At 49.8% G+C, this 16,599-nt stretch overlaps 1 protein-coding gene across 2 annotated transcripts in view; it reads left to right on the top strand.

Moving 5' to 3' along the window:
- LOC147092797 (NACHT, LRR and PYD domains-containing protein 3-like) overlaps positions 1-14,057 on the top strand; it is a 76,116-nt gene extending 62,059 nt beyond the window's left edge. The window contains exons 8-15 of one of the 2 annotated variants that reach the window (XM_085976044.1): positions 8,809-8,895; positions 9,036-9,206; positions 9,346-9,516; positions 9,656-9,826; positions 9,967-10,137; positions 10,279-10,446; positions 10,619-10,688; positions 13,894-14,057. In XM_085976044.1, the coding sequence (XP_085832170.1) occupies positions 8,809-8,895; positions 9,036-9,206; positions 9,346-9,516; positions 9,656-9,826; positions 9,967-10,137; positions 10,279-10,446; positions 10,619-10,688; positions 13,894-13,968 (1,084 nt within the window). In that variant the 3' untranslated portion in view covers positions 13,969-14,057. Of the gene's footprint in view, positions 1-8,808; positions 8,896-9,035; positions 9,207-9,345; positions 9,517-9,655; positions 9,827-9,966; positions 10,138-10,278; positions 10,447-10,618; positions 11,410-13,893 lie in introns of those variants that run through there. The other variant, XM_085976045.1, reaches the window with a different exon arrangement.
- The last annotated feature ends 2,542 nt before the right edge of the window (positions 14,058-16,599 follow it).

Genomic DNA, 16,599 nt, shown 5'->3' with positions numbered 1-16,599 from the left:
AGACTAGTGCTTCCGACATGTCTTCCTTTTTTCCTCAACCGAGGATTCCCCTCTACCATGGTTGACACGGCTCTTGACCGTGTCCATTCTATTTCCCGCGCTTCTGCTCTCACCCCTTCCCCTTTCTCCCGGAACCACGATAGGGTTCCCCTTGTCCTCACCTTTCACCCCACCAGCCTCCGCATTCAACAGATCATCCTCCGCCACTTCTGCTACATCCAGCGTGATCCCACCACCAAACACATCTTCCCTTCGCCTCCCCTTTCAACATTCCAAAATGACTGCTCCCTCCACGACACCCTGGTCCACTCCTCAATCACCCCCAACACACCTTCCCCTTCCCACGGCACCTTTCCATGCAAGCGCAGGAGATGCTACACCTGCCCTTTTACCACTTCCCTTCCCACTGTCCAGGGCCCCAAACACTCCTTCCAGGTTAAACAGCGATTTACTTGTACTTATTGTAATTTAGTATACTGTATTCGCTGCTCACGATGCGGTCTCCTCTACACTGGGGAGACCAAATGCAGATTGGGTGACCACTTTGCAGAACATCTCCGCTCAGTCCGTAAGTGTGACCCTGAGCTTCTGGTCGCCTATCGGTTTAATTCTCTGCTCCACTCCCACTCTGATCCCTCCGTTCTCAGCCTCTTACACTCTTCCAACAAAGTACAACATAAAACCAAGGAACAGCACCTCATCTTTCACTGAGGCACTTTACAGCCTTCTGGACTCAACATCGAGTTCAACAATTTCAGACTATAAACTCGGCCCCTATTTTACTTTTTTCATTATTGTTTTTCCTTTTCCCTTTTTCTCTCCCACATGACGGCTGTTGATGATTCTGCCATTGCCATTCACACCTCATCTAGATTCATCTTTTGTTTCTTCACTTGTCCCATTACCATCACCTTTTGATTGCACCATCATCCCTTTTATCTTTTAATCTCTCCTGTCTTCCACCCTATCACAGACTTTCCCTTTTGTTCTTTCCTCCGCCCGCCCCACCTTTCCCTGCCCCGACATTTGCTTAAAAATCTGTTAAATCTGTAACTTGTTTCAGTTCTGAAGGTTACTCGACCTGAAATATTAACTCTGTTTCTCTCTCTCCATAGATGCTGTCTGACCTGCTGGGTATTTCCAGCATTTTCTGTTTTTATTTCTGTATATATTCTCCTTGTTATATAAAATCCTGGGGGACTGATTTTACAGCAACAGTTAGCGTTTCACAATATAACTCACCCCGAGATATTATACAGATTAATATAATGCACAGAGTATAAAGTACAGGGAATCACCGCTTTATCATTTGATTCTGGGAAAATCGCCCCATTCCCATAAAATCCGGGATTGAAGGAGCAGCAGAAATTAGACAAATTTCTCCAAACATGACGAGGCCGATCACTGTGCTCCAGGATGGTAATTCTGATCATCAGGGAATGACACTGGTCTGAGGGACATTTAAAGGCTTCACACAGACAGCACTTTATTTAATAAATATATTTACAGACAGTCCCTGAATATATGGGCAGTTGGACAGAGTGAGATACATTCCCAGTGAGAGGGGAATTTCGCAGGGGTCAGCTGGCGGGTCAAGGGGGAAAATTGATTTTTCCCCAGTGGGTCGGGACCACGCTGTCAACCCGACGCCACGCGCCTTTCCCAAATGTCGGGTCTGTCAGCGCTGAGCAGACCCGACATGTAGTGACGGGGGAGGCAATTCAGGTCATTATGACCTTGTTAACAGAGGATTAACAACTATTTCCAGCTCACCTTCAGAGTTTACCAGGTCGCCCAGGTGGTCCACGCTGCTCGGGGATCACGTCAGGTAAGCAGGGCGGGAGTTGAATGGTTGTTGAATCATTTCATTACTTGACGGCTGGAAATGTGCTATAAAAGCTCCCGTCTCACAGCTGTTGACGTTCCAAGCTCAGAAGCTGTTGCTTACTGCATTTGAAAGACAGATAGAGCTTTATGCAGGTTGCAAGTGTTTGGAGCAAACTCTCTATCCAGTGTCACCTCTTTGGAACAACCTCTCTCACCATTGACCGATTGATTCTGTCATCTGAAGTTCACCTGCCATCTATTACATCAGCATGGGTATGGTTTATACTGTCTCACCTTGGGCCTCAGAGTCCCACCACCATTAGCCCCAATACCAGCAGCACCAGGCACACCAGCAGCACCAACAACAACACCAACCTGTTCCGCAACTCCTGATGCTGCACAGCACAGAGGGCATCAACACCCGTCTACATTGCTGACCGGGACGACAGCGATCACCTCACCATGGTCAGATTTACTTAACTTGACGCTGCACGCCCTGGATGCCACATGATGCGCTAGGTTGCCACCAGCCCACACCAACAACATAAAGCATCCCTACAATGCCCAAACCATTCCTGTCACACTCATCAGCATTGCGGGTGGTACCGTTATCTCTCGCCATTCACTGCAACTCACTAAGCCACATCCAAACGTGCACACAAATCTGTCGAGGAACGGAAAGTGTTTAAAATAAAGATTTCAATGTTTGACACCACATTAACAGAAACTTCACATGAACATTGGCTAAAACACACAATTGCCTAACCTTGTGTGTTAGTTGGTATGATTGGACTAGGATGAGGGTGAGTGTGAGGGGTGGCTAGTGAGATGGGGATGTGATAATATAGAGATGCGTGGAGGTGGAAGGTAAGTTGGTGTGAGAAAGAATGTGCAGGAGTAGGGTAGGGACGGCAAAGTGTTCTGGATGTAATGAGTGGCAAAGCAGGATGAGGTTGTGTGTGGTTTTGCAGTTAAGTTTTGTGATCTACTCAAAGCATTGAAAGGTTTGCCCCACTGCAGGCTGATCCTCCTGACGACAACCCTGCTTGAGCCCCACTGCGCAATGTGCAACCAGGCTGTGTTGAGCTCTTCCGCCCATTGAAAGTGAAGAGAACGTCCCTGCGAGCTGTGGCTCTTTCCATAATCATATGGAGGGAGTTATGGGAGAGCCTGCGTGCAGCCGTGCTCCTCTGTGCAGAGGTTGTCAGTGTTTGTAGCACCTCAATACTGTAGAACACTGACATCACAATGGTCAAACTCAATATTGGGCAGGATTTTCATTGGGCCGTGGAGGCGGAGGCGGGATTGGAGGCGTGTGGGGGGTTAAAATTGCAAAAACTGGCGGGCGGGCCCAACCCCACCTCCAAGCAATTTTCATTAATTCGTGTCTAATGGTCCCGCCTCCAGGAGGTGAGATAGGCCGTTAAGGCCCTTAACAAGCACTAAATTGCCTCTATAATGCCATTTTGAAAGGCCTTTGCGATTTTAACCCTTTCCCCACGTGAAACACGCCTGTTCTGGAACATGACGGTGAAACCTGGTGGGAGCACAATTGGATTGCTGACTATCAGCTGCATAGAAGAGATTTGATCAGCCATCACTTGCAGGTGGCAGGACTTTGTAGTCTCAGGTCTGGGGGAACTTTTAGAAGGCATAACCAGAGCTGTGGAAGTTTGGAGCCTGACACCCATCTCCAGTGTGACCTCCTGGGAAACCCCTCTCGCCGCCTTCACTGAGCGCTTCCTCAACTGAGGCACCAACAGCAGCAGCAACAACAGGAGCGCCAAGCTGCTGCTCACCCACCTGAAGCTGCACAGGCCAGAAGGGGCCAGCGCGTGGAAGCCTGTCGGCTCAGGAGATACCCCCCAACCAGGGTCTACAGACACAGGGTCAGCTACCTCAACATGTCTGAGCAGCAGTGCCAAAGGAAACTTTTTTTATCCGGCACGAACGGGACCGACGTGGTGCCGGTTCATCAAAAATTCCGGATAACCGAAATCTATAGTAAAAGATATGGAGCTGAGAGCTCCATATAAAGCAACAAACCCTGTTGCTTAGCAACAGGTTCAGAACAATGGCGACAAGTTGCAAGCGTCTCTGTAGCTTAGCAACAGCTGCAGCCACGCCCTTGTACAGCAGCAGATGGAGGAAGGCAAGTAATAAAAGTTACCTGAGCCTACTCCTGAATTTTGCCGGTTAACCGAGATTTCCGGTTATTTAGGTGCTGGTAAATCGAAAGTTTCCTGTACTGGGTGACATCTGCGCAATGCTGCAACAAGACCTGCAGGCCAGAGGACCAGGTGGACAACCCTTACCAGTGGCCGTCAAAGTCACCACCGCACTCAACTTTTTTGCCTCAGGGTCATTCCAGGAATCAGCAGCAGACATCAGCGGCATCTCCCAGGCGGCCGCACACACTTGCATCACGCAGGTAACCGATGCCCTCTTTGCCATCGCGTACAATCACATCCATTTCATCAAGCAAGTGTCACGGCGCGTGCGGTTGGATTAGCTAATCTGGCAGGCTTTCCAAGGGTGCCGGACGTCGTTGACTGCACACATGTGGCCCTTAAGGCACCCCACCGCAATCCAGGTATTTTTGTCAACCGCAAGGGCTTCCACTCCCTTAACGTTCAGCTGGTGTGTGACCACAAGAAGGGAATTTTGCATGTTTGTGCCAAGTACCCTGGCAGTTGCCATGACTCCTTCATACTGCACCAGTCTAGTGTGCCTCCGCTATTCAGTCTGCCAGACCAACTTAACGGATGGCTACTTGGAGACAAGTGCTATCCCCTGAAGACGTGGCTAATGACGCCGTTGAGGAGCCCATCCAACAAAGCTGAGGAGAGCTACAACTCCAGCCACATCTCCACCAGAGCCATAATCGAGCAAGCCATCGGTTTGCTGAAGATGCGCTTCAGATGCCTGGATAGATCAGGTGGAGCCCTGCAGTACTCAGCAGCCAGGGTCTCCAGAATCGTCGTGGGTTGCTGTGCATTTCACAACATGACACAGCGTCGTGGCTTGCAGATTCCTGAGGACCAAGTGGCTCGTCACATATCCTCCTCAGATGAGGAGGAGGAGGAGAGCGAAAATGAGCATCTTGCAGAGGTCCATCAACCAGCGACAGCAGTACGCGGGAACATTGCTGCCCGGGATGCAAGGAACGCACTCACCTTGGCCAGATTTGCTTAGCCTAGCCAATCAAGCACTTTTGCCTCGCAGCTTCTTACCTGAGCATCGACAATGGCCAAGGACCAGCGGATTCCTAGCAATTTAACCACCATACTGACAATTACAAGTAATCCAAAGCCCTCAATGTGGAAGTCCCATTCGCGAAATGACACATGCCACAACTACAGCAGTAGCCATCAGATTTTTTAATTACATTATTCATCTGATGGCTTTTTCACAGAAAACATCAAATTTCACCCAAGTGACTACCCTTGTGACTATTTGTGCAGTATCTTTCTCTTAAGCGTGCTCCTACATGGTGCTTCCCCTGTGGCTTCAGAAGATGTGGAGGCCCCTTGCTCACTTACCTGCTGCTCCTGTCTCGATACCTTTGGCGGGCGTCCTCTGGGGTTGCGAACCTGTAAGGGCTCGGCAACGGTCTGCTGCTCCTGCGGCTGCAGGGGTTGAGACGCCGATCTCAGATGGGTGTGGACTCTGGTGGGGCTCTGACCGAGGGCTCTGCAGTGGAATGGAAGTGTGAGCGCTTGGAGAGGAGCCCCCACTTCCTTGATGTCTGCCACCAACTTCCCTCCCATGGGTCAGGTCCCCCTCAGTGCTTACAAGTGGCTTGAGAGCACACGAGGGGGGCCATGGGGACCTGTATCTGCACTGGCAGCCCTACTCAGAAGGACTTCCATGAAGGTCTGGTTTCTCTGTTCAATAGATGACCATTGCTCCTCCAGAGATGTCATTCTATTCTGAACACTCACCATGTTTTCTGCACTCTGGCGACTTATCACCTCCATGGAGGTTGCCATCCTTTCCATGGTGATGCGTTCATGCGCAATGACTCCGCAAAGGCTCTGCTCATGTTCGCTATGGACTCCTCCATTCGCTCCACACTCGCAGCGACCCTGGAGACAACACCTGCCAGAGACTCCTGCATCTGTTCTTGGAGTTCCAGACCCAGAGGCAGAGGATCGACATGCAGCTGAGCCGAGTTGACAGAGTCCTGCGCCCTCTGACTAGGACTCTCCACTGCTTTCCCTGTCTCCACAATCTGCTGATGCTCACTTGTGAGCTGTGATACACCAGTTGACGACACTACTCTGTGTCCAGAAGGTCCCACCGAGGTGTGAGTGTCTGCGCTGGTGCTGGGTGCGCTGAATTCTGCTGACTCTGCGCCCTCAGAGGTTGCACCTTCCTCTGAGGAGTCTTGAGGCTCATGCTGTTCCTCCTGGCTAGTGGGGACGGGTGCTTGTGAAGGTCCTGTGGGGGAGTAAAGGAAAGAGTCAGAGATGTGTTGCCAAGGTTACATGCACATTGCATATTGCAGATGATCATTAGTCCATCTGTTAGAGCTTCAGAATCATTATCAGCGACTCATGCAATGTCAATGAGAGAGATGAAAAACTATTCTGTCACCAGCTTGCTGTGATGCACCCATCTGTCCGTCCCCGACTTGCGCATTTTCCTCCACTCCTACGATCTCCAGGACCGCCGCCTCCTAGCTGGTGAGATGGGCTACTGAGGGTGGCCCTCCTCCTGTCCACGCTCTTTCTCGCTTATTGTGAGCTTTCTTTTCCTGCAATGAGGGAGACAAGTGACGGTAGAGTGAAAATGAAGGAGTGAGTGTAGAGATTCCATAGCATAGATACTTAGAAGGAGACAAAGATGGAGTGAGGTGGCAAGACCAAGGGCCCTCGCTTTGTATTGTCAGTTGTTTTCATAGCATCACAGTGATAGGGAGTGTGAGGGCTGCATAGTCGAATAGTTAGGTGAATGTGACCATAGAGAGAGAGAGAGAGAGGGAGTGGGTAAGGGTGCATGGATGTCCGTGTCAAATGAGATGTGGAGGAAGAGTTTGCTAAAGCTGAGTGCTGGTGAGGAGAGGCAATGGAGATCAGATTGAGGGTGATGGGAAATTCATACTCACTTTTCCAGTGCGCAGAAGGTCATGAAATCTCTTCCTGCACTGAAGCCAGGTTCTGCGGGTTATGGACAAAGAGTTGACCTCCTGGGCCACCTGGATCCACACAGCCTTGGTCTGCTGGGGAGGCTTCTTCCTCCCTGAAGAAGGGAAGAGCACCTCTGTATGAGCTCTTGCTCCCTCAACTAAAGCCTGCAAGGCAACATCATCAAACCTGGGAGCAGCCCTAGGTCTCTCGCTGGTCATTCTGCCTCCAGGTCCCTGTAGCATGAAAGGCCAAAGGTTGTCCGTCTGCAGAAGAAGCAAGGCTTGTTGCAGACCTTAAATGCAGCAGCAATGATGACGTCATCGGAGGCGACTTTCAGACTGGAAAAACTCATTTGCCATGGGTTCCTACACGTTGGAACTCAATTGGCCAATTAAGTTAAAATCGCATCAACCTCCCACATCGATTTAGATTCGGGTGGATAACACGAAATGCGGATTACACGACCCCAGCTCGCCCCAGAATTAAAATCCAGCCCAATGTGCGCGTCATCAAATGACGTCATCTAACCCGCTTCCTCCAATTCTCCAGAGCGAGGCCGTGACCCGCCACTGGCCCCATCCGACCCTGGCCCCACCTGCCCCGCCCCAGCCACACACGACCCAACCCCGGCCGCACCTGACCCCCGGCCCACCGGTTCCCAGCCCCACCTGACCCGCCCCTGGCCCCACCCGACCCCCCGGCCCACCCGATCTCAGCCCCACCTGACCCGCCACCGGCCCCATCCGACCCTGGCCCCACCCGATCTGCCCCGCCCCCGGCCACTCACGACCCAACCCCGGCCGCACCTGACCCGCCCCTGGCCCCACCCGACCCCCGGGCCACCCGATCCCAGCTCCACCTGACCCGGCTCACCCGACCCGCCACCGGTCCCACCTGACCCCAGCCCCACCCGACCCACCACCGACCCCAGCCACACTCAACCCAACCCCGGCCGCACCTGACCCGCCCCTGGCACCACCCGACCTGCCCCGCCCCCGGCCACACGACCCAACCCCGGCCGCACCTGACCCACCCCTGGCACCACCCGACCTGCCCCGCCCCGCCCCCGGCCACACGACCCAACCCCGGCCGCACCTGACCCACCCCTGGCCCCAACTGACCCCCGGCCCACCCGATCCCAGCCCCACCTGACCCGCCACCGACCCTGGCTCACCCGACCCGCCACCGGTCCCATCCGACCCCAGCCCCACCCCACCCCAGCCCGACCCGCCCCCGACCCGACCCCGGCCGCACCCGACCCACCACCGACCCCGGCCGCACCCGACACACCCCCCGCCCCACCTGACCCGCCACCGACCCCGGCTCACCCGATGCACCACCCGACCCGGCCCCACCCGACCCGCCACTGGCCGCACCCGCCACCGACCCCGACCCGACCCCGGCCGCAACCGCCACCGACCCCGACCCTCCACCGACCCCAGCCGCACCCAACCCGGCCGACCCCGACCCGCCACCGACCCCGGCCACGCCCGACCGCAGCTCACCCGGCCCGACCCCGGCCGCTCCTGCCACCGACCCCGGCCACACCCGACCCGCCACCGACCCCAGCTCACCCGACCCGCCACTGACCCCGGCCGCTCCCGTCACCGACCCCGGGCCCACCCAACCCGCCACCGATCCCACCCGATCCGACCCACCACCGAACCCGGGCCCACCCGACCCACCATCGACCCCGGCTGCACCCGACCCGCCCAGGGAAGGAAATCGCAGGGGGAAACCAGGTAATTAATGTCCTGAAGTACTTTCAGTGATTGCTGTAATATCTGAGAGAGATAAATATATCGGATCGGATGTTTGATTCAGTTTGTTTCTCTCTGTTTGTGTTTAGACTGAATTACAATAAACTGGGAGATTCAGGAGTGAAACTAGTGTCTGCAGCTCTGAGGAACCAGGACTGTAAAATACAGAAACTGGAGTAAGTACCAGACTGTGAGAGATTGTGTTTATAACAATTGGCTATCTGGCAATGTACATTATTATTAGGATCAGTAATAGTGTTATTAATAAACTCTGGGGATTTACTCTGATTCCTGTTATTCTCTCTCTGATCCCCAGGCTATGGGCTGTCGGTCTCTCAGATTTGTGTGCCAAGGATCTCGCCTCCGCTCTCAGTACAAACCGCTCACTGACGGTTCTGATCCTGAGTGATAATAAACTGGGAGATTCAGGAGTGAAACGACTGTCTGCAGCTCTGAGGAACCCGGACTGTAAAATACAGATACTGGGGTAAGTACCAGACTCTGACATTGTGTTTATAATAACTGGATGTCTGACACTGAACATTATTATTAGTATCAGTAATAGTGTTATTAATAAACTCTGGGGATTTACTCTGATTCCTGTTATTTCTCTCTCTGATCCCCAGGATGGAGGCTGTCGGTCTCACAGATTCTTGTGCCAAGGATTTCGCCTCCGCTCTCAGTACAAACCGCTCACTGACGGTTCTGAACCTGAGTAAAAATAAACTGAGAGATTCAGGAGTGAAACTACTGTCTGCGGCTCTGAGAAACCCGGACTGTAAAATACAGAAACTGGAGTAAGTACCAGACTCTGAGATTGTGTTTATAATAACTGGATGTCTGGCACTGTACATTATTATTAATATCAGTAATAGTGTTATTAATAAACACTGGGGATTTACTCTGATTCCTGTTATTTCTCTCTCTGATCCCCAGGCTGGATGATGTCGGTCTCACAGATTGTTGTGCCGAGGATCTCGCCTCCGCTCTCAGTACAAACCGCTCACTGACGGATCTGAACCTGGGTGATAATAAACTGGGAGATTCAGGAGTGAAAGTACTGTCTGCGGCTCTGAGGAACCCGGACTGTAAAATACAGAAACTGGAGTAAGTACCAGCCTGTGTGAGATTGTTTATAATAACTGGATGTCTGACACTGTATATTAGTATTATTATCAGTAATAGTGTTATTAATAAATACTGGGAATTTACCCTGATTCCTGTTATTTCTCTCTCTCTGATCCCAGTCTACGGGCTGTCGGTCTCACAGATTCTTGTGCTGAGGATCTTGCCTCCGCTCTCAGTACAAACCGGTCATTGACGGCCTTGAACCTGAGTAAAAATAAACTGGGAGATTCAGGAGTAAAACTACTGTCTGTGGCTCTGAGGAACCCGGACTGTAAAATACAGGAACTGGGGTAAGTACCAGACTCTGTGAGATTGTGTTTATAATAACTGGGTGTCTGACACTGTACATCATTATTAGTATCAGTAATAGTGTTATTAATAAACTCTGGGGATTGACTCTGATTCCTGTTATTTCTCTCTCTGATCCCCAGGCTGGATGATGTCGGTCTCACAGATTCTTGTGCCGAGGATCTCGCCTCAGCTCTCCATACAAACCGGTCACTGACGGATCTGATCCTGGAATCAAACTCCTTCACAGACCGATCTGTCCCCGCTCTCCGCCGCCTCATACTGACCTGCAGGAGTCTGGAGGAGATCCGGTGAGTGTTTGTGTTAATGTTTAATGTTATAAATAAAATATCAATGGGATTCAGTCACTTTTCTGGGTGATATTTGCCTGTAATTATTATCGAAATATTAACCCCAGTCTCGTGGTTATTTACACTGATGTTCAATCTGTTTATTTCTTCTTTAATCTTTAATCTGTTTCAGGCTGAGGTGGAATCAGTTCAATTCATCCGGACAGAAACAGCTGGAATTACTTCAGGGAACAAGACGCGGAGTGAGTGTGACAGTGTGAACATTTCAATTGATGACATCACTGCTCTCATTATTTGACCATTTCCGGCCGTTGATTTGATTTTAATTTAATTTAACTGTTTCCAACTCGAGCTGAGTGCGTCATCTCCCATTGTGAGGTCAGAGGCCCAGCCACAGGGTCACGTGACTCAGCCGCTCCCAGGCTGCACCCCTTTCAAAATGGATGAGAGTGAGTGTGAGTTTCTGCAAATTGCAGAGTCTGTGTGTGTGTGTGTCATGTTACTGTAAATTTTAGTTCAGTGTGGGTGGGAGGGAGACTGTGAGTGGCAGACAGACAGTGAGAGCGAGAGAGACATGAAATCAAAAGGCAAGTTGCAGAATAGAAAGCCTGTTTCTGTAGGCCACAAAGTGAAAAGATAAGATACTGAAAAGTGTCTTTTTGGTTTTACTTTACCAACACGGCAGTCATCCCTCTGCAGGCTGGCCAGGCTGGGAGTGTGTGTGTGAGAGAGAGAGAGCAAAAGCTGGTGTTTGTGAGATATGGTCTGCTGTCTTATTACCTGCTGTTGTTGTATTAAACCCTAGTGATTTCATTCTGGGCTGGTCCACATGTAATGCTGTTGTGTATCACTTTATTGCACTTTATTTCATTTCACTTCACTTCAAGACAGACAGACAGTCAGTCAGTGAGATACTGAAAAATGTCTTTGTGGACTGTCTGAAAATAAAAGCTGCTGTTGGGATCTTTGCATTCTTTTTATTCCACTCCACTCAAATTAAGACAATGCAGGCAGGCAGTGAGAAACACATGAAATCAAGACAACAAGCAGAATAGAAATAAAAACAGAAAATGCTGGAAATACTCCGCAGGTTTGGCAGTATCAGTGGAAATACAGAGAAACAGAGTAAATGTTTCAGCTCGATAACCTTTTGTCACAACCTTTCCAGAATCTGATGAATGGTCATTGAGCTGAAACATTACCTCTGTTTCTCTCTCCACAGATGCTGCCTTAACTGCTGAGTATTTCCAGCATTTTCTGGTTTTATTTCAGATTTCCCACATCCACAGCATTTGCTTTTGATGCAGAATAGAAAGCCTGTTTCTGTAGGCAGCAAAATGAAAAGATAAAATACTGAAAACTGTCTGTTTGCTTTTAAACTGCCAAACCCAGCAGAGGAGCGATCGAAATCAACTTTCTTTCATTGCTGACAGTGTTTTGGCAATTTTGCAGGCTGGTGTGTGTGTGTGTGTGTGTGTGTGTGTGTGTGAGAGAGAGCGACAGCAAAAGTTGGTGTGTAGGCAGGGCTTGTCTGTGTTCAAGTTATCTGCGGTGTGCATTGGTACTCCGTCTCATTTCTCCAATAAACAGAAAGTATACACCATTAGGCCATACTGATTTCATTCCAGACTGCGCTGCTGTGGGATCTTACTTTGCCTTTCTTTCAAGAATGTTGTCAAAAGCAAATCTACATATAAACATCAAGCCATTTGATATTTTCTGGACTGGACTTTATTGGGGAATGTTTTTGGAGTGTTTCATAGTATTTCCTGTTGTGGGATCTTATTCTCCCCTTCAGCCCAACCCAAACAAGACAAGACTTTTGTAAAGAAAAATTAGATATATTATTTTTTTTTAAATTATTTTCAGAATAATCCATTTGATGTCTTATGGACTGGGCTTTATTGGGGAATGTGCTTGGGATGTTTTCAGAGCAAAAGCTGCTGTGGGATCTTTCCATTCATTTTTTCCACTCCACGCAAATCACAGACAAACAGACATTTAGTTACAAAAGTAAAGTATATATATTATTATTTATTCCTGATTGTATTTACTTTTCACTCTCCCGGGCTTTCATTTCCTCTCGGGGACCCGGATTTCAGCAGCCATGGCTTCACTTCTTCCTATTGGACTGTCCTCATCAAACATGGCCGCACAGCCAGGAAGGGACATCATCAAAATTAAACACTCCCAGGCTGCACCCCTTTCAAAGTGGATGTGTGAGTGAGTGTGAGTTTCTGCAAATTGCAGAGTCTGTGTGAGTGTGTCTGTATGTGTGTGGGTGTCCCTGTGTCTGCAAATTGCAGAGTCTGTGTCATGTCCCTGTAAATTTTAGTTGAATGTGGGTGTGAGGTGTGGTGTAAGTGAGAGAGAGAGCGAGATATGAAATCAAAATGCAAGTTGTAGAATAGAAAGCCTGTTTCTGTAGGCCACAAAGTGAAAAGATAATATACTGAAAAGTGTCTTTATTGGTTTAATCTTCCAACACAGCAGTCATCCCTCTGCAGGTTGGCCAGGGTGTGTTTATGTGTGTGTGTGTGAGAGAGAGGGCAAAAGCTGGTGTTTGTGTGAGATGTGGCCTGGTGTCTTATTACCTGCTGTTGTTGTTTAAAACCCTAGTGATTTCATTCTGGCCTGGTCCACATGTAATGCTGCTGTGTATCACTTTATTTCATTTCACTTCACTTCAAGACAGATCGTCAGTCAGTGAGATACTGAAAATATCTTTGTGGACTGTCTGACAGTAAAAGCTGCAATGGGATCTTTGCATTCTTTTTTATTTCACTCCACTCAAATCAAGAAAAGGCAGAGAGGCAGGGGGAGAGATCTATGGAATCAAGATAACTTGAGAATCGAAATAAATACAGAAAATGCTGGAAATACTCCGCAGGTCAGGCAGCATCTGTGGAGCAAGAGAGAAACAGAATTAATGTTTCAGGTCGATGACCTTTCGTCAGAACCTTGCTAAAATCCAACGAAAGGTCATCGAGCTGAAACATTAACTCTGTTTCTCTCTCTACACAGAAGCTGCCTGGCCTGCTGAGTATTTCCAGCATTTTCTGTTATTTCAGATTTCCAGCATCTGCAGTCTTTTGCTATTATAGATACTGAAAAGTGTTGTTTTGCTTTAAGGCTGCCAAACTTTCTTTCATTGCTGACAGTGTTGTGTGGCTATTTTGCAGGCTGGCCTGTGTGTGAGTGAGAGAGAGACAGACAGACAGCAAAAGTTGGTGTGTATGCAGGGCTTGTCTGTGTCCAAGTTACCTGCTGTGTGCATTGGTACTGCATCTCATGTCTGGAAAAAAACAAAAAGTATAGACCATTAGATCATTCTGATTTCATTCCAGACTGTGCTGCTGTGGGATCTTACTTTGCCTTTCTATCCAGACTTTTGTAAAAAGCAAAGCGACATACAGTACATACATAAACCCATTTGATTCTTTTCAGGACTGGACTTTATCGGGGCATATTTGTTGGGTGTTTCAGATCATATCCTGCTGTGGAATCGTGCTCTCCCTTTAATTCACAACACAACCCAAACCAAGACTAAAGTTTTGTAAAATCGATTTTTATATTTTAATTATAATAAATCCATTTGATTTTTTTCTCTGCTCTGGACTGCAATGGGGAATGTGCTTGGTGTGTCTCACCGGAAAAGTTGCTGTGGCATCTTTCCATTCATATTATTCCACTCCACTCGAATCACAGACATTTAGTTAAGAAAATTAAAGTATATAGCTAGAAATTCGGTATCGCCCCGTTTGGGCTGCTAGTCCTGGCGAAGCGCAAAGTTTAGCGCCAGGCGCAATTTAGCGCCACCTAGCGCGATATGGGTTGCAGCGCCCCCGAAGGTGATTGCGGCTCTAAATCAGGCGCTGCACGGGACTCCTAAGGCGCTAACCCGGCGGTGCAACCCAATTTCGCGGCGGCGGGGCGCAGCACAGGTGCTGTCAGTAATCACTTTCCCTGAGACACACTGGCGCCGGCCAGCTCTTAAAGGGGCAGGTCAATTGGCATCACCAGACACACTCACTGCCTTGTAGGCCTTCAAAGCGATGGGAGCCTACCTGTGGCGCACCAGCCTAGCAAGACATGGAAAGGGTGAGGCAGAGGGCGGAATGCCTCACTGATGGGGCATTGGATGCTTTGGTTGGCGCAGTGGAACCAAGGCCAAGGAAGATGGTCGGAATGTGATTTATGTTTTGGACAGTCTCCCGGGTGCAAGATGCAGTCATGTGTCATTGTATTAGTTTTGCTTTCTGTTGCCATAGCTTTCTCATGTTTGAAGGAACCACATTTTGTGTAATGAAACACTTTCTTCATTTACAATGGCCATACCTGCTATTTACATGCATCTTGCCCTTCACAGGCTTGGGGGTATCAGACCAGTTCCATTCCTGTTTTTGGAATGGCAGCAAGCATTCTGTGAGAGGGGCCTAGAAGCTACTTCTGATCAGCCTCTGACGCGCAGCCTGAGAAGAGCCGCTCGCATAGAAGTTCAGGCCAGCAGGCACCTTCTCAGCCACCGACAGAGATGTCCTGCACCTTATCTGAGGCTGCAGATCTGGCTGAAGCAGCTGGCACAGCTCAGTCACCACCTCCTTTCTAAATCGCAGCCTTCTGACACACTGCTCCTCCGACATGTTCATGTAGGAAAACTGCTGTCGGAAAACCCTGCCAGCGTGAGGTCTGCTGTGGCGACATCTGTTGGCCCTCCTCCGTCTGGCCATGCCCGCCCCCCTCTCCCAGCGTCTCAGCGCCCTTTCCAGATGATTCAGCAGCAGGACGTTCCCCTCCAGTGCAACCCCCATAATAAGTGCCCACAGGAAGGTTCCCCGTTGTTAAGGCTCACCCACAGCAAGGTGATGGTCAGAAGGCTGAAGATCGTCTGCCTGCGCAGGCTCAGTGGTCAAATGGCTCTCAGTGTGCAGCTCAGCAACTCTTTGTAGCTCTCGAGGAAGTTGTGCTCCAAAAATGGCTGCCGCTTTTCAACCACACCAGTCCCCATTAAATAACGCTCCTCCAGCCCGAGAGCGACTTGGTAAGCTGTCACTATTAGCGCCAGGCGCTACGGAGGGGGGCGCCACTGAATTTCCGGTCCGGGGCGCCCAAAAGGCATTGCACACTCAAATGATGTCATAATCTGCCTGCGCCCATGAGCGGGCGCTAAGATTTAGCGCCAGCGCTAAATGCATGCTCAATATGGGGCGAGGCGCTAGACGCCCTGCATCCGCCCGGAAATTGGCTAGCGCCCCACTTCTCGGCCTCTTTAGGCGCTAACAACCAAATTTCTAGCCTATATATGTTACTATTTCTTCTGGATTCTATTTACTTCTTTTCACCCTCCCTGCCTCCTTCCCTCCATGCCCATTTCCCTACATGCCTGTTCACCCCCTCCAATCGCCCAAGCCACTCCCCCAGCTTCTTGTGGTCCTGAGCTCCTCTTTCACTCACTCACGCAGGAGCCGAGCTGGCAAACTGCATTGCCATTCCTTCCTTGCTTCCTGCACCATGTGCTGCCTGCCTGGGTGTGCCTGTGAGCAGCTGCACAGCCTGAGTGGTTCCAGACAATGGCCATGCACAGAAGCCGGGCAGGACCCCATAAGAACATAAGAAATAGGAGCAGGAGTAGGCCAATCGGCCCCTTGAGCCTGCTCCGCCATTCAATAAGATCATGGCTGATCTGATCCTAACCGCCAATCTACTATCACAGAACCATCTCCTGAATCTAACAGAATTAGACACACGAAATAGGAGCAGGATCAGGCTACACGGCCCTGGGCCCACTCCGCTACCCACAGGGCCATGTCCGATCCGAACCTAGACTCAAGTCCAAATTCCTGCCCGCTCCCCGTAACCCTTAATTCCCTTTACTTCTAGGAAACTGTCTATTTCTGTTTTAAATTTATGTAATGATGTAGCTTCTACAGCTTTTTGAGGCAGCATATTCCATGGACCTACCACCCTCTGAGTGAAGTAGTTCCTCCTCATCTCAGTTTTGAAAGAGCAGCCCCTTATTCTAAGACTGTGGCCCCTAGTTCTAGTATCACCCATCGTCGGGAACATCCTCCCCGCATCCACCCGATCCAACCCCTTCACAATCTTATATGTTTCAATAAGATCGCCTCTCATTCTTCTGAACTCCAATGAGTA

Source organism: Somniosus microcephalus, unplaced genomic scaffold (genome assembly GCF_052327205.1).
Source record: "Somniosus microcephalus isolate GS21.2 unplaced genomic scaffold, FLI_Smic_1.0 unresolved_chr2, whole genome shotgun sequence".
NCBI lineage: Eukaryota > Metazoa > Chordata > Chondrichthyes > Squaliformes > Somniosidae > Somniosus > Somniosus microcephalus.
The sequence above is the reverse complement of the archived record's forward strand: the minus strand, read 5'-3'. Positions and strand labels throughout refer to the sequence as shown.